We start from the raw sequence: 18,744 nt of genomic DNA on the forward strand, positions 1-18,744 counted from the left end.
TAGTAAGCCTTCTTCAGACTCTAATCCTGATGACTGACAATATTAGAACATGCAATCAGAAGGAGGTAGAGAGATCTTTTTGCAAATATAAGTGGCATACAGATACATTAATTACAAGGGATCTTGCAAGGATTGTGAGGTAATTATGGCAAATAGATAAAACACTTTTACAGACCCTATCCTGTTCACTGTACCCTTGGTTGTGCCAGGGTCTCTCATGCCATGTGGTGACTCTCTGTGTACGATAGTGCTTGAATCCAGAATAATCTACTACCCTCCCCCCCCCCCCCCCCTCCACACACACAAACACACACATACATGAATTAAATCTCACACTGATATCAAAAAAAGAGTTTAATTTTTTTTTTTTAAGTTATAAAACAGACTGTACAAAAGTATAAAAGAGGGACTGTAAACAAAAAATGTTAATTTTTCAACAGAGAAGATTTTATTTCTGTCTTGATCTCTTATTGGTGAGGTTATTCAGTGACCACTGCCACTGAGAAGAGAGGAAACTTTAAGAAAATCAGAGACAGAAATAAAACCACATTTTTTTAAAGTACATTTTTAATGAGTTAAAACTTCTCTCAGGTTGTTCAACCTGTCTGGGTCCTCAGTTGAAAGAATCCACTACTTCCTGCTACAGTGACCGCTGTCACAAAAAATGGGAGGTGCAGAAGCCTCTATAATGAGAGCCCAAACAGCAAGAAAAACTTGGGATGGTTAGTAACCTTAAAGTGAATCTGAACCATTTCCTAACAAAAAAACAAAAATCAAGCCAGATACTTACCTAAGGAGAGAGAAGGCTCTGGGTCCTATAGAGCATCCCCGCTTCTCTTCCGGTCCCCTCGTTCCACTACAAGATCCTCCGTTCAAATCCCTCGCCCTGGGAGGCTTCGGAGGTCTTCAGGAGCCTCAGTGTTCCTGAAGACGGGCGGCTCCGTACTCCGCATGCGTTAGTGCGTGAGAGAGAGTGCTCACCCATGCGCAGTACGGAGCAGCCCATCTTCAGAACTCGGGCTCCCGAAGCTTCCTGCAGCGGCAGAGAGCAGTCTCCGACCCATCGATCGGAGACTGCTAGCGGGAAAGCCAGCGGTGGAACGTGTGGATCAAGAGACGAACAGGAAGGCTCTAGGACCCAGGACCTTCCTTCTCCTTGAGTATCTGCTTTTCTTATGGCCCATACTCACGGGCTACAAATGTTGCCGCAACACGCCCGTCACTCGTCGCTGATGTCGCCGGGCGATTGAACCGCTCAATCGCCTGGCGACAGTCGCCGCCGCAACTCCGCCGGAACTGTCGCTAGTCCGCGTGAGTACGCGGACTAGCGACAGCAACAAGATACAAGATGCATTGGGCTTCCGGCGGGGGGAGGAACAACAGCGACAGCTTCCGCCGCATCAGTTGCCAGGTCCCTCCGCCGTGTGTATGCGGAGGGACCTGGCGACGAGCTGTCGCCGGCCTGTCGCGCACACGCTCACGTGTGCTGGCGACAGGCCAAAAAGTTGCCCGTGAGTATGGGCCATAAGGAAACGCTTCAGACTCACTCACTGTCAAAGGCAAAAATAATGATTTGACTGGCATTCTGCTACATGAAGGTATAAAAAGTATCATGTAATTGGGAGAAGGAGCAAAATGAAGCCATGTGGGAAATATTTACACCATAGGACTCTATGTACAGGAAAAATGTGTGGTCAGTTCCAAAATACAGAATAGAGATGTGTCTGAACTGACTTCCACCTTCTATCTGTGTTATAGGATCTACTCACAGCTGGCCTTAAAGTGGACCTGAACTCTTGCACAGGACAGAAGGAAAACAGAGAGAAATACACCCTCTATGTATTTAGAGAGTTTAGCCTGTCTAATTCCCCCTCATCTGTGACTAATCACCACTGTAATTTGATCTCTTAGCAGTGTCAGCTGACTACCTTGGCAGAGCAGCTAACTTGTAAGCACAGGATGTTAACCCTATGGCTGAATACATGAAAGCAGGAAGTAGACACACTGCGGGTTTATTGCAAAATTTGAATCAGCTGTAACAAATAAATGTTTTTCTTTAAAGGTTATTATGCTGTTTCTTACCTTTTAGAGCAGTGCGGAAGTTTTGAGTTCAGGTCCGCTTTAACCAATGAAATTTTTTTCAGAGTAGATTTATCATTAGAACCAGTACAAATATTGGCATTTGTTGAGGGTAATCGAGAACAGTTTGGCAACTGTACCGGCATGGAGGGGGCGGCGGCGGCAGAGAGGGATAAGTTACTTCCGCTGTGACACAGGAAGTGCCTAAAAGATGGAGGCAGTGTTGCAGATACAACTCTCTCTGCCATGCCCCCCAGCACACACGGGTATAAGTTTTGCTTCTCGCTCATCCTTCGCCCTTAGTTAACTTTGATGATTTGTTCATAACCTCCTATGCTCACTGACCACCTTGGTTAATTACAGAAAAATCTGTCCATATCGGCCGTTGCTATGATACAGTGCTAATGTATTTACAGTTCGTAATACCAGTAATGCTCCACAGTGTGCCAAAAAGGCCAAGTCCACCAAACAAAAATATTTGTGTCAGTTATGGGTGGAAACTGATTGACTGAACCATCTGCGGATGTTTTGTATTTCTGAAACCTCCTTGCACATCCTATATAATAAAACTGCAGGAGTCTGCGTGTGGTTCAGTCAGTAAAATCGCTGCAAAATTGCTGTTGTACAGAGATTGAAAAGCAACTTTGCAGCGTTCTTATCTTTTGTATTGGAGCGCAATCGCTCCAAAAATGTTCCAAGACCTACGATTGCCATTTCCTCTTATCACAATCGCTCCTGTTGGTTTGGCTCCGTTGCCTTTCACTAGCATAGTGCTATTGGCATTGCCAGTGATCACAAAATGTTGCTAAAATCACTCTAGTGGCCCATAGCCCTAGCTTAGCTGTATGCAGAGCCGGTTCATCCAAAAAGGAAATTCTAGGCAGCTGCCTAGGGCCTAGAGAGAGTATAGGGGCCTAGTGGACGCTAGCTCCCCCCAAATCTTACTAAGAAAGCCAGGTGACCATCAGCGGTGGGCAAAATGTGCAATCTTGTCTCGGGCTCCATTTCATCTTAATTATTTTCTGGCTGTATGCCAAATAGAATAGTATATATGGCTTGATTAACCCATATAAATATGGAGCTCACAATAGGATACTGACTGGACACTGACCTCCAGATATTTAGTGTACAGTTCAGCAATATAAATACCTGTGACAACCAACAAATAAAGATACCATGAATGAAAGCAAGCCTGAAGGGGTAAACAATGATGAGATAAACAATCGTATCTATAGTCCTAAATGAGACTTTCCTGAAATCCCATAGACTTATTTTATATTTAAAGGTTATCATTTAAGTTTTAAATGTCTCAGGCACGTGGTGGTAGTTTTTGAAAATGTTCCACAGCTCCCACACAGATGAACCTTTAGCTGATGAACTTGTCGTCTGTTCCCTGCTCTCAGATGTGTTTCCCAGCAACACAGGAGTTTTACAGCCTCTAATTAGTTATCAGTGAGAATTATACCCCAGCAGAAAAAGTGTCCTTTACAGCCCCGGATTATTAACCCTTACAGTGAGAAAAAAAGAAAAGGGAACACAGCCTAGTTCTAAACAGGTTTGGGACCGTACATGCACATTTATCTCATCACGTCACCTCAGGAACACTTTACTGTAACTAAAAAATTACACATTTTCAAAAAGTTATTTTGAACAAGTAAGGACTGTCACGGGCGCAGTGTTAACTGAGAATGTTGAGTGTGAAATTATTCAGTCACACCAGGCTCTCTTGCACCTCATATAAATGCTTATGGGTTCAGGGCTTAACCCCTATAGGAATGCAAGCCTGCCAGAGTTTCCATGTAAGAAGTCAAAGTATGATTTGTGCAGCCAGAACCCAGCCAGAACTGAAATGGTAACTCAGAGTGGTTGTTCTGTCCTAAGTAGTCCTCTGCCATGTCTCCCTTTTCCTCCAGGTGACCTTTTCCTCCTAAAATAGTCTGTGCTTGGGCCACCTATCATTGTTTTCCATATGGTCTATGTCTTCTGCTTCGATCTTGGAGCTGGTTAGCACTGTGAGTAGATGGGAACTGGGAATTGGCCACATAGGCTGTTTTGGTAAATGTTAGGAGATGGAGGAGGACTTTCCTCCCCATTGTCAGACATAAGAAGGTAAGCATACTTCAGGGGCTGCCGAGGAGGAATTGACCGTGTTCTTGGGGAGAGAAGCCCGTCGCAAGTCTCTAAAACTGTGTAATCAAAGCTGGATGCAGGGCTTTGTTTTCCCTCCTCGGAATTCAGTGAGTCCTCTCTCAAGATGGTCGTACAACCCGGCAGACCATTAAGAGATGTTACCCCAATGTTATCTACAGGTGGCTCCTCTCCAGTGGTAAGCTCCTTGACCTCCAAAGATGCTTGTGAACTTCCCTCTGTATCCTGAAGTCCTCCTTCTCTGCTTGCAGTCTTCTCCTCAGGTGGCCCATCTGCTGGACCAGACTGATCCCTCTGTAAACCGGCTTGCCTTGGTGGTATCATCCATGCTGGGAATTGTGGCAGAATATTCTCATCCAGAATAACATAGCTGTCTTTGGACAGTAATGGCACTGGAGGCATGAATGATGGGTTGGCATTAGGAAGTTCAGACAACACTTCCAGCGTTGTAATGGGACCTTCATGAAATATGTTTCTCGAGATCCACATGAGGTAAGAATCAGTGTGGCCCAACCACATCTGCAAATAATGGAGTAAATAGTTGGTTAGTTTTTGTACTCAGAATTTGTCTCTAGAAAGAACTGACTTTATTGTATAAATTCTATGGGCGTAGAAGAGTCATTTGGCAAGAGGCCCTGGGCTTTCAGGAGGACCCATGTTCTCGCAGAACATGTAGCTAGTATATGGCTCTCTGCCCCCAAGCCATGTCCTCCCCTCCCAACCAAAACTGCAGAACTTTTATTGCGCAAAGTATGTTATGCAGACAAGCACAATGTTTTGGGCAGGGAGCCCTTTTTCAAGTGTTTGTTGGCCTTTGGGCTGACAGGCACTTGAGATGGGGCTCCTACCCAAAATGTCATACTTCTCTGCATTATGTTTTTTGCACATTGCTCCACAATTGTGGTTGAGCTCGGGTCATCTTTGCTTTTACTGTTCTTGACAGGGGTGGTGTACTTCCCCGAGAGACCCTGGTGCTCCCCTACACTCCATACACTCAGTTGCCGTAGCCTGCAGGGGAATCAGGAAATTTGGGTGCCTGGGGGTAATTGACTATTTGGGCACCCCATAGGCGCTAATGCAAAATATCGGCTATTGGGCACCAAATAAGAAATTTGGGCGCCTGATAAATAGCAGACCCGTCCAACTAAAATTTTTCATTTTAAGAATTAGTGTTTTGAAAAATATTGTTTGAAATTCCTTTTGACAATTATCGTTTTGTAAATTATAGATTTTTACTTTTTTTTTGTTATCATTTTGAGAATTATAATTTTGTAAATTATAGTTTTGAAATGTTTTATCTTAGAAATGTTTTGCTTTTTGTATTAACGTTATTTGCAGTGTAGGGGGATCTTAGGGTTAGGCACCAATGGGAAGGGGTTTAGGTATCAGGAAGGGTTTTTCTTTCTGGGTTAGGCCCCACCAGGGGGAGTCTTAGGGTTAGGCACCACTAGGACGGTTTTAGGGTTAGGCACCACCAGGGGAGGTCTTAGGGTTAGGCACACTGGGGAGGGGGGTTTAAGGTTAGGCATCAGGAAGGGGGGTTTTAGGGTTAGGCACCATCGGGGGGTTCTTAGGATTAGGCACCACCAGGGGCATCTTAGGGTTAGGCACCACCAGGGGGGATTTAAGGTTAGGCACCACTAGGACGGTTTTAGGGTTAGGCACCGCCAGGGGAGGTCTTAGGGTTAGGAACACTGGGGGTTTAAGTTTAGGGTTAGGCATCAGAAAGGGGGGGGGGTTTAGGGTTAGGCACCACCGGTGGGCTCTTAGGATCAGGCACCACCAGGGGCATCTTAGGGTTAGGCACCACCAGGGGGGTTTTAGGGTTAGGAACCAGCAGATAAGTATTAGGGTTAGGCACCACCGGGGGAGGGGGGGGGTCTTCAGGTTAGGCATCGGTAGAAGAAGGGTTCCGTGTGAGTAGGTTTAGCCATAGTAAAATATCTGCAATATTTATCAATGTTTTACTGTGCTTATTATGACTGTGAATATATTTTCATTTTCATTGTTATAGACCAGGGATGTGGAACTCAAGTCCTCAAGAGCTGGATATGCACTGGCATGGATATGGCCCTTGAGGACTGGAATTCGACACCTGTGTTATAGATGATATTTTGCAATTTCAGCTTCACCCGCACCCTTTTTATTTCTGTTATTTTAACATATTAATTATTATACCTCAGATAAAGATGAAGAAACGATAGAAATATTGTTATAGACAATATTTTTACATTTTGGCTATTCCCCTTATTTGATGAATGCACCTGCAGGACCATTGCACTTTTGGGCTCTTGGTATAAGCTCATAACACTCTACCCAATAAGTACCTTGAAGTCCCCTTTATGAGTGGTGTAGAGTTCCTTAAAGTGATGCTCCGGTGTTGGGATATCTGGCCAAACTTTTCTTTTGAGGAATCTATAAAGACAGACGGCTCTGTGAGAGGATGTCCAACAGGCACGTATCATTACTGATTAGCACAAATTTCGCATTGTCATCATTTTGCATTGTAATACACAATTAGGATACAAAAATTTAATAGGCAATTTCGGGAAAATTTATAATACATTTTGCATGTAAATGTAATCCATCCATAATTTTGCGTAATGTAGAGAAATTTCGGGTAATTTTGTGCTGAATTGGGCAGGTAATAGCAAAGCTAACATCACCAAAATTGCTATGTATGTTAAGGCAGTGGCGTAGCTAAGGAGCTGTGGGCCCCGATGCAAGTTTTACAATAGGGGCCCCCAAGAACTCTATACATAACAATGGATACGGCAAAACCTGCCAATGGCAACTGCAGTGTCAGAGGTGCAAGAAGGGGATGGGGAACAGTTTGTTAATAATTACCACTGTTCACAGTATCTATAGAAGTGATTATTATGAGCACAGGACCAATAGAGAGCTAAAACTGTAATTGAGGAATGGCCCTTCGGGGCCCCTCTGGCCCAACGGCCTCTCTGGCTCAAGGGCCCCTATGCGATCGCAACCTCTGCAACCCCTATAACTACGCCCCTGTGTTAAGGGGAATACAGGAAACATGTATGTATGGGGTCTTTGCTATTCACTTCTAAATTCGGCACAAAATTATGCGAAATATTTACCCGAAATTACGAATGTGTATACCAAATCACTTGAATTTACAAATTGCAATTACAGTGTATGTATAGGTGTAATTGTAAAAATTTACAGGAAATTTGGCATAAGCGTAATTAGCTGATTTGGATCATCATCACTACTTATGGTAACGGCTCACTTCAATGGCTTTACTGACCTTGCTTGAAAGACGGCCAGCAAACAGACGACAATGAGGCCCGCGATGCCCGCAAACACAAACAGAATGATGTGAGTCTCATCAATCCCTAGAAGAACAACACATGCTTAACAGATGGGTGTCCTGACAACACGAAAACCATATTTGCAGATTTTTAGGGCTGTCAAGCAAATCAGTCATTTACAAGTTTTTAGTTAATGTTAGTAGTCTTTTTTCCTGGCCTCTACTGCTAACAGAAGTCTAAGGTAGTTACCCATATGCTGTGAGCCGCATTATTAAAGGCATACATGTCAAATCTGACCCTCAGAGCCATTAAATTTGGCCCTCAAGTGGTTTCCCCACTTTGCATTATGTTTGGCCCACTCTAGACCACCAGGGAAGCTATAGTGGAGGTGAAGCCCTAGAACACCAGGGAAGCCATATTGGGAGGTTGGGGAAAGCACTAAACACTGTGGAACTGTATAGGGGAGGGTGGGGCCACTAAGCACCAGGGAACTGTATGGGGGGACCACTAGACACCAGGGTATTGTATAGGGGTTGGAGGGGGGCTATTAGATACCAGGGAACTTAATAAGGTAGCCAGTAGACATTGTGGTTGGCCCGCGACTTGGTCCCAGTGTTCAATTTCGGCCCACTTTGTGTTTGACTGAGTTTGGCAACCATGATTAAAGGGAATCTGAAGTGAAAATAAACCTATGATATTATGAATTGTATGTGTAGTACAGCTAGGACATAGAACATTAGTAGCAAAGAATAGAGTCTGACATTATTTCCAGTACAGGATGAGTTAAGAAACTTCAGCTGTTATCTATGCAAAAGAGCTTCTCTGAGCTCCACGACCCAACTTGGTTTCAGAATCCTTTTTTCTGAAGCACTTATACATCAAAAAAACAGTAAGAGACAGCTTGAGATAAGGTTTCACTGCAGGAAAGTTCAAAGGGTCACTAGCTCTGCTCTGTTTCATAGTTTAAAATACAGTGTGTGGTTTGTAATTGCAAATATGACTGAATAATGCAATATTATAAAAAAGAAAAGCTATAGAACTGAAAATAAAAATATGAGACTCTTTTCTTTGCTATTAATGTTATATTAATTATCCGTATTACACATACAATTAATTGTATCATAAGGGGTTTTTTTTTTATTCAGTTTCACTTTAAAGAGGAGCTGTTAGGTAAGGGGTCTCAGAGAAAATAAACACATATATCAGTAGCTAAAGATTGGCTGTACTTACATTACATATGCATTTCACTGTGTCCACGTTTGGATTTTACAGAATTTTTATATAGTATATGCAGAGATTGATGCTCCTGACAGCTCATGGCAGGTTCCATGTTTGTCTGTGGTCCTATGAAGCCAAATGTGTCGTCATGTCCTCCCTGCTTCCTGATCACAGAAAAGCTCGTACTGAATAACACAGTGTGCAGTGAATATTAATTAGCCATGTGGCTAGGAACAATAGCGGACTCCTGCAGTGTACTCTGCCCGGAGATTTATCAGTGCTACGCGCTGGACTGATTACAAGCTGCTGAAACTCTATCCTGTAACGTCTCAATAGCAGCCGAGGGGAGGGCCCCAGAATGCTTTGCAGTATGGTATGCGGCTTGCGTCCTGCTTGGGTCTAACAGCTTTGCTGATAAGCACACATCAAAGGTAAGAGAGATTTTTATCTTCAGTATTGCATTTTTGGCTTCCTTCTAAACTGTTTAACACAGGAGAATAGAGGTTTAAATTAGCTTCTGCAGCCTGACAGTTACTCTTTAAGGCGTGCAAGACAAAACTATTTGCATTTCATTAACCATCTCTTATTGGTGCGTGATAATAAGCCTGGGTGTGGCTTTTTAACAAGGAAGTAGGCTTGTCATATAGTGCATAGATACATCACATCTAGTGATGAGCAGAAACTAAAATGCCAGAGTGTTGCCAATAGGGCTGCTCAAATCCACATTCAGGTGAAACCCGGATAGTAGCTATCCGGATTTCACCCTGCTAATTACAATCAGCTGTGCCGGCTGGGCGGGAGGGTCAATCTTACCTCTCTGACGTCTTCTTTGGTCCGTCCCTCGGCGCCTCCCACGATGCGGTCCACGCGGCGGTCACGTGAGTACAAACACTTCCTCCTTCCGGGTTGAAGGAGGAAGTGAATAGTCAAGGGACGCCGGATTGGACCGCATCATGGGAGGCGCCGAGGGACGGACCGTCAGAGAGGTAAGATTGACCCCCCGCCCAGCCCGCCCAGCTGATTGTAATTAGCAGGGTGAAATCCGGATAGCTACTGTCCGGGTTTCACCCGAATTCGGATTTGAGCAAGCCTGGTTGCCAATATTTTAACAAGCAGCTGATTAAATGGTTGTTACTTTTGCTTCGGCATTTGTTTGATTAATCAGCTACTGGTTAACTAACTGCAGCTTCCTACATCTAATCAGCTAGCAGGGGTGTAACAATAGACCTTGCAAGGGATGCAGTCACAGGGTGGTCCAGGAGCCACAGGGGGCCCCATGGGGGGAGAAGTTTCTTTTCCGTGTCCTGAGAGACTGAAAACTAAGGGCATGGAGAGAAAAAGCTTTCTGCTCTCTGCACAACTGTTCTAATGACTGCATCTGCTCAGCCACTGATGAGGAATTATACAAAGTTTTGCAGACAAAGATTTGTAGACAGTCCATATTCACTGTTCAGCAAGGTCTTTTGTAGAGTGCTGCTCTACCCCCAGCCTTTCTACCCCTCCCCAAGTGCTGTGTACTGCAGTGATGCTTGAGGAGTCTGGGAGATAAAAAGCTTTCTGCTCTCTGAACAATTGTTCTAATGACTGCATTTGCTCAGCTACTGATAACGAATGGTTGGGGGCGTGCTTGGGGAGGGGGCCCTATCCAAAGTTTCACAGGGGGCCCTGTGATTTCTAGTTACGCCCCTGTCAGCTAGTTCGGCCTCTACAAATGCTCTTCAAATGCTGATCATCCATATCTACTTGTTGAAGGAAACCTACAGAAATCTCAGCGGTCATACTGTAGCAGAGATGGATTAAGATGTAATGGGACTCTAGGCAAGGTGGTAGATCTGGGCCCCTCTTGTAGTCCTTTTAGTAAGCTGAAGTAAAGAAAGGTCAAAGAAGGTGGCAGGTGTGCTTCTTGACAACCACTAGGCCCCAAGCACCTGCCTACGTTGCCTGGTGGATGATCCAGCTCTGTACTATAGCTCTGTGTTATATGAGATGCAGCACTATCCAATGTCTTATGTTGTTTCTACCCTGTCATTCGGAGGATCTTATGTGACTCCTCCTTTTCCCGACACCCAACCCTAATATCCCCTTTAAGGTTAACCATTTTCTGACCAGATCCTCTTTGTTTAACAGCTCTTGTGATTCAAATCTCTTCTACTTTACTCAGCTAGTCTTGTGTTTCAGATAACTCTTATACTTTACCCAGCTAGTATTGTGATTCAGATAACTCTTCTAATTTACCCAGCTAGTCTTATGATCAGATCACTCTTCTACTTTACCCAGCTAGTCTTGTGTTTCAGATCACTCTTATACTTTACCCAGCTAGTCTTGTGATTCAGATAACTCTTCTACTTTACCCAGCTAGTCTTATGATCAGATCACTCTTCTACTTTACCCAGCTAGTCTTGTGTTTCAGATAACTCTTATACTTTACCCAGCTAGTATTGTGATTCAGATAACTCTTCTACTTTACCCAGCTAGTCTTATGATCAGATCACTCTTCTACTTTACCCAGCTAGTCTTGTGTTTCAGATCACTCTTATACTTTACCCAGCTAGTCTTGTGATTCAGATAACTCTTCTACTTTACCCAGCTAGTCTTGGGATTCAGATAACTCTTCTACTTTACCCAGCTAGTCTTGGGATTCAGATAACTCTTCTACTTTACCCCGCTAGTCTTGTGATTCAATTAACTCTTCTACTTTACCCAGCTAGTCTTATGATCAGATCACTCTTCTACTTTACCCAGCTAGTCTTGTGATTCAGATAACTCACTACTTTACCCAGCTAGTCTAGTGATTCAGATAACTCACTACTTTACCCAGCTAGTCTTGGGATTCAGATAACTCTGCTACTTTACCCAGCTAGTCTTGTGATTCAGGTAACTCACTACTTTACCCAACTAGTCTTGTGATTCAGATAACTCACTACTTTACCCCGCTAGTCTTGTGATTCAATTAACTCTTCTACTTTACCCAGCTAGTTTTATGATTCAGATCACTCTTCTTCTTTGTACAGTCGGCCAGGTGACATTATGATTCTAGCTATTCAGCCTCATGTTTTAAAATCCCCTCAATAACTATTAACAGTTACATGTCGGCATCATCATACTAGACCAGTATTACCGGTAATGGAGTGTAATGATGTGCTGTTGTAACATAGAGAAGGGGATTATGGGAAAGCGTTCATGTGTCTGGGCAGCAGTCACTCACCTTTGGACATATAGAAAGTAGTGACGGGCCACTCACTCCAGTATCCATCGAATGGAGTATCAGGCTTCTGTCTCACATGGATGATGTATTCAGCATCTCTTGTGAGGTTATGAAAGAAGAGCTTGACATGACCACCCTCTGTGTTCACCTGATAGGAAGAAATACGTTAATTATATGTATTTGACAGTGTGCACTCAAGAGTAGAGATGGGCCGAACGGTTCGCCGGCGAACGGTTCCACGCGAACTTCGGTGGTTCGCGTTCGCGTCCCGCTGGCGAACCTTTGCGGAAGTTCGGTTCGCCCCATAATGCACCTTGAGGGTCAACTTTGACCCTCTACATCACAGTCAGCAGGCCCAGTGTAGCCAATTAGGCTACACTAGCCCCTGGAGCCACTCCCCCCCTTATATAAGGCAGGCAGCGGCGGCCATTACGGTCACTCGTGTGCTGCCTGCGTTAGTGAGAGTAGGGCGAGCTGCTGCAGACTGTCTCTCAGGGAAAGATTAGTTAGGCTTAACTTGTTCCTGTCTGGCTGCATACCTGTTCTGTGAACCCACCACTGCATACCTGTGCTGTGAACCCACCACTGCATACCTGTGCTGTGAACCCACCACTGCATACCTGTTCTGTGAACCCACCACTGCATACCTGTGCTGTGAACCCACCACTGCATACCTGTTCAGTGAACCCACCACTGCATACCTGTGCTGTGAACCCACCACTGCATACCTGTTCAGTGAACCCACCACTGCATACCTGTGCTGTGAACCCACCACTGCATACCTGTTCAGTGAACCCACCACTGCATACCTGTGCTGTGAACCCACCACTGCATACCTGTTCAGTGAACCCACCACTGCATACCTGTGCTGTGAACCCACCACTGCATACCTGTTCTGTGAACCCACCACTGCATACCTGTGCTGTGAACCCACCACTGCATACTTGTTCTGTGAACCCACCACTGCATACCTGTTCTGTGAACCCACCACTGCATACCTGTTCTGTGAACCCACCACTGCATACCTGTTCAGTGAACCCGCCACTGCATACCTGTTCTGTTCAGTGGACCCGCCACTGTATACCTGTTTAGTGAACCCGCCACTGCATACCTGTTGTGTTCAGTGAACCTGCCACTGCATACCTGTTCTGTGAACCCACCACTGCATACCTGTTCTGTGAACCCACCACTGCATACCTGTTCAGTGAACCCGCCACTGCATACCTGTTCTGTTCAGTGGACCCGCCACTGTATACCTGTTTAGTGAACCCGCCACTGCATACCTGTTGTGTTCAGTGAACCTGCCACTGCATACCTGTTCTGTGAACCCGCCACTGTATACCTGTTCTGTTCAGTGAACCCGCCACTGTATACCTGTTCAGTGAACCCGCCACTGCATACCTGTTGTGTTCAGTGAACCCGCCACTGTATACCTGTACTGTTCAGTGAACCCGCCACTGCATACCTGTTCTGTTCAGTGAACCTGCCACTGTATACCTGTACTGTTCAGTGAACCCGCCACTGCATACCTGTTCTGTGAACCCACCACTGCATACCTGTTCAGTGAACCCACCACTGCATACCTGTTGTGTTCAGTGAACCCGCCACTGCATACCTGTTCTGTTCAGTGGACCCGCCACTGTATACCTGTTTAGTGAACCCGCCACTGCATACCTGTTCAGTGAACCCGCCACTGCATACCTGTTGTGTTCAGTGAACCCGCCACTGTATACCTGTACTGTTCAGATACGCATAGATGAGTGTCTCGGGGGGCACACAAAAGATAATAAGGTCGTTGCTTCATTGTGGTCAGACCAAATTTGATCAGCTGGACAGTCACTGTTCTGTCATTTAGCTACATCAGCCAGGCGACCATATGGGCTGTAAAGCCACCAAAACATGCACTCTCGCCATGGTGCGCACCAGTCCAGCACGGCCGTCACTACACAAACAGCTGTTTGCGGTGCGTTACACGGTGAGTTTGTTGTGTCAGTGTGAAGCAGTACCTTAATTACACTACCTGATTGATGTATACACATGCAAGATGTTTTAAAGCACTTTAGGCCTGTCATTTAGCATTCAATGTGATTTCTGCCCTTAAAACGCTGCTTTGCGTCAAATCCAGATTTTTCCTGGGGACTTTTGGCGTGTATCCCACTCCGCCATGCCCCCCTCCAGGTGTTAGACCCCTTGAAACATCTTTTCCATCACTTTTGTGGCCAGCATAATTATTTTTTTTTTTCAAAGTTCGCATTCCCATTGAAGTCTATTGCGGTTCGCGAACTTTAACGCGAACCGAACCTTCCGCGGAAGTTCGCGAACCTAAAATCGGAGGTTCGGCCCAACTCTACTCAAGAGTCTGCTCCAGCAATTAATACGCTGTTCTAATTTAAATAATGTTCACGTTTGTATAGATCTTTTCCGGGGAGTGCTTTTGTAAGGATAAAGGAAATATTGAGAATCCCCCATGAAGAGATGAACTAGTCCAAAACCTGTCAGAATTCTTGATGAGTACAAATTTTGCATTATCATAATTTTGTATCCTAATTCGCAATTGAGATGCAAAATCATAATGCGAAATTTCTGGAAAAATCGTAATTCATTTTATTTGTAAATAGAATCTGGAACCACAATTTTTTGTATTTCGCTAAATTTTCGTGTAATATTATGCCAGCTTTAGTGTTACATATGGTAAAGGACACCAGAGTCGAAAGAACCTAGAGAAACGGGGGGATGGGGGGGGGGGGGTGTAGGGAGGGGAGCAGGCATATACTGTGACCGGACCTGCAGGGCCGGCGCTACCATAGAGGCAAAGGGGGCAATTGCCCCAGGGCCCCAGAGCCTGTAGGGTCCCCCCATCCTATACGTACCTGCAGAGAATGAGGAAAAGAGGGGTTGGTTGGGAGAAGTCCAGGACACGGTCCTGCCTGGATTATGTAAGACTCCGCTGTGTGTAAAAGCTGAATTTGTAAGGGAAAGAAGGGGAATAATGAGGACCCAACAATGCATTTGGGGACATATCATGGACACCTAATGATTTTGTGTGGCAGGGAGGGTGGTGGGATGGGTCCTGGGAGTCAGCTTGGGGCTGCCGGGGGTGTTGCTAGGGCCCCTCAAGTTACTTTTGCCCTGGGGCCCCATTGTAGCTAGAACCGGCCCTGCGGACCTGATGCCTATGGCTCCCCCGTTCTCTCTTCTGCCCCCGCATCCTACCTAAATGCCCCTCCATCAGCCTCTACTGGGTCACTGGGCAATACTGTGCAGGCGCTGTCCAGGCTGTGCTGGACCTGCAGCGTGCCTAGAGCCAAGAGCAATCTGCGCATGCGTATGACGTCACTACTCCACGGGTGCGCGCTGTAGGACGCACGCAGCTCGGCCAGTGCCTGCGCAGTGGTGCCCGACTTTGGCGAGCCGGAAGAGGCTGCCAGAGGGGCATTTAGGTAGGATGCAGGGGCAGAAAAGAGAACGGCGGTAGGAATCGGGTCAGGTCACAGTTTATGCCTGTCCCCCCATTTCTCTAAGTTATTTTGGCTCTGGTATCATTTAAAGCGTAATTGTCGGGCATAAATCAAAAGTCAAGTCTTTATTTTATATCTGGTAAACCAGTAGTAAGGATGCTAACCAGGCAAGTTAAAATCTCTGTTACTTTTCTTGTTGCTAAATGATCATTCCCGAGTTTCCATGGCTCTTATTTGGTACATCTGCCGCACAAAGGAAGTTGCAGGGCATGCTGGATTGTCTTTTTTTTTGCTTCTTTACTGTCCCATCAGACTTAACTGATGCAACCTGATTGGCTGAAGCCTCTTTCCCTCCTGTTTTGCCCTCCCACACCTCTGTTCCTCTCTGGCCAATATTTCTCATGCTTTTCAAGCTACACACAATGACAATGCACTTTCTATTGCAAAGCTGGGTAGGAGTGTCTGAAGACTGTCTGTGTTTGCATTGGCCACCCTCCTCCCAGAGTAAGGGGGGAAATGACATCAGTATTGGCTTCAGTCAGAGGGAATTAAGATGGCAAATGCCTGAAACAGAATTATCTTTATTTACGATATAAAATTCACTGACAAAAAAACATGGACAGTGCAGTACATATGTTATGTAAGTAGAGCAAGTATTTATCTACTTATATATGTGTTGGGTTTCTTTTGAGATTGTATAGCTGACAGTTCTGCTTTAAAGAGAATAGTGGAAACAAGTCAAAAAAAAGATTTTGTTCAAAAATGACCTTGAAGTTTATGTGAAAAAAAAAAAAAAAAGGGAAGAATGTTTTTTTTTAACTCAGAAAAAATACCTGTATAAAACCATTTTTGCTTTGAATTTTTAAAAGGAATTTTTTTTACTTGGTTCCACTATCTGCCATACATATGTAGCAATTTTGGTGACGATGTACTGGGGTTTCTGCTATTAACTGTTACAGTCGGCACAAAATTACACAAATTACACTAAATCAATTGAATATCCAAATCATAATCAGTGGTGCTCAACAGAGCTCGAATATTCGAGTAGCTCGAATATTCAAGCTCTTTTTCAGCTATTCGAGCTCCGAATAGCTGCAGCTATTCGAATGGGCTATTCGAGTAAACTCGAATAGCCCATTCACTATTCGCGCTGTTCGAGCAAACAGCGCTATTCGAGCTCGAATACCGAGCTCGAATAGCGTCATAGCCCAGATTGATGTCCTTAGAGCCAATCAGAGGGCTCCCAGGCCCTCTGACGGCAGCCAGTCACAGAGGGGGACCCTGGCCAGCCCCTACCCTATAAATAGCGGCCGCCATGTTCCGTTTTTCCGTCCTTGCCTGACTTTGTACAGAGAGAGATCTGCTCCTTTGTGCTTTGGCTTAGCAAGAGCTTTATTGTGGTCAATCACCTAGCGTTTTTGCTCACATACACCTCCTATATACACCTATATTGTTGTTAGTTAGATAGACATTGTATTTTAGTTAGTAGCTTGTGTGTTACTAGAGACAGCCAGCTGCTGCAGGCAAGCTTACAGCTTTAGGCCTCAGGGCCTTGCCTGTGTGGGCAGCTGTCCTCCTGTCCTCTGTTAGTTTATTTCTCATCTTATCTATACCAGTGTTTCTGCTGTCCTTTACTACTGAGTGATTGTATTTTGTAGTTGTTATTATACTGTAACTGTACTAGGACACTCACTGTCACTGTTTGTTCATAGCTCCTGCGTGTGTGTGCGTGCACAGTACACACTCTATTTCCTTCTGATTACTACTGATTATTGTAATTTCTAGTTGTACAGTACTTACTGTTACTACTTACTACTAGGGACACTCAGTCACTGTTCATAGGCTAGCTCCTGCGTGTGTGTGTGTGTGTGTGTGCGTGCACTGTCTGTAGTGTACACACACTATTTCCTTCTGATTACTACTGATTATTGTAATTTCTAGTTGTACTTACTGTTACTACTTACTACTAGGGACACTCAGTCACTGTTCATAGGCTAGCTCCTGCGTGTGTGTGTGCGTGCACTGTCTGTAGTGTACACACACTCTATTTCCTTCTGATTACTACTGATTATTGTAATTTCTAGTTGTACTAACTGACTGTTACTACTTACTGTACTAGTAGGGACACTCAGTCACTGTTCATAGGCTAGCTCCTGCGTGTGTGTGTGCGTGCACTCACTGTCTGTAGTGTACACACACTCTATTTCCTTCTGATTACTACTGATTATTGTAATTTCTAGTTGTACTTACTGACTGTTACTACTTACTGTACTAGGGACACTCAGTCACTGTTCATAGGCTAGCTCCTGCGTGTGTGTATGCGTGCACTCACTGTCTGTAGTGTACACACACTCTTCTTCCTTCTGATTACTACTGATTATTGTAATTTCTAGTTGTACTTACTGACTGTTACTACTTACTGTACTAGTAGGGACACTCAGTCACTGTTCATAGGCTAGCTCCTGTGTGTGTGTGTGCGTGCACTCACTGTCTGTAGTGTAGTGTACACACACTCTATTTCCTTCTACTGAATCTGATTACAACTGATTATTGTATTTTCTAATTAGTGTACTATTGGAAACACTCACTGTGTTCACTGTTCACACTTACTGATTACCAATACCGATTATTGTATTTTGTATTTGTACTGTACTAATCACTTAGCGATCTAATCACTTAGTGATTAGTGTCACCTCACCCACCAACCCACTCCATTAAAGTACCCCACTTTTTCACCCGCCCTTTTAAAAAACTTTTGTGTTTACGCCCAAAACATCTAAGATGTCTGGAAGTGGCAGCCAGCGCGGTTTGGGCAAGGGGAAGGGCAGCAAGGGAATCAGGAGGAGAGGGAGCAGCATTGTGGCAAGCCGCGGCCGCGCCACCATGCACAGTTCCGCAGCAGCTGCGTCAGTGGCTAACATTCCTCCTATAGCCACTGACCTTGGACGCCTTGGGTGCCCAGCAGGAGCATCTGCAACTCACGCTGCAGAGACACAGCAGCAGCAGCGTGTAGCACCTGCTCCTATTTTCCTCCAGCCGGGTCGGAAACGTCCCATTGAGGAAAAGGATGCAGCCACTGTGGTGCAACTGATGACGGAGGATGAGCAGCCCGCCATCAGCTCTGCATCCGAGGCCTCCACCCTCACCACCACCACCACCACCCCTGTTCGCAGCAGCCGCCCAGCAGGGCCTGGGGAGGAGGCCAGTTCACCGTCAGTCGCCGATCTGTCACTCAGCAGTCTTTTGACCCCAGGCACCATCAGGGTATTGTCTGCTGTTGTTGGCGATTTTGAGGAGGAGATGCTGATGGGCACTTTGGGGGAGGAGGGATTGGACAGCAAGACTGTGGCGACAGTCAAGC

At 45.2% G+C, this 18,744-nt stretch overlaps 1 protein-coding gene across 2 annotated transcripts in view; it reads right to left on the reverse strand.

The window, feature by feature from the left end:
* Positions 1-339: 339 nt before the first annotated feature.
* EPOR (erythropoietin receptor) overlaps positions 340-18,744 on the reverse strand; it is a 75,608-nt gene continuing 57,203 nt past the window's right edge. For both annotated transcript variants that reach the window (XM_068274246.1, XM_068274247.1), the window contains exons 6-9: positions 11,926-12,073; positions 7,499-7,586; positions 6,555-6,642; positions 340-4,746 (exon numbers count right to left, since the gene is read on the reverse strand). In XM_068274246.1, coding sequence (XP_068130347.1) covers positions 4,084-4,746; positions 6,555-6,642; positions 7,499-7,586; positions 11,926-12,073 — 987 coding nt within the window. In that variant the 3' untranslated portion in view covers positions 340-4,083. The remainder of the gene's footprint in view (positions 4,747-6,554; positions 6,643-7,498; positions 7,587-11,925; positions 12,074-18,744) is intronic.

Source organism: Hyperolius riggenbachi, chromosome 3, assembly GCF_040937935.1.
Source record: "Hyperolius riggenbachi isolate aHypRig1 chromosome 3, aHypRig1.pri, whole genome shotgun sequence".
NCBI classification, from domain to species: domain Eukaryota; kingdom Metazoa; phylum Chordata; class Amphibia; order Anura; family Hyperoliidae; genus Hyperolius; species Hyperolius riggenbachi.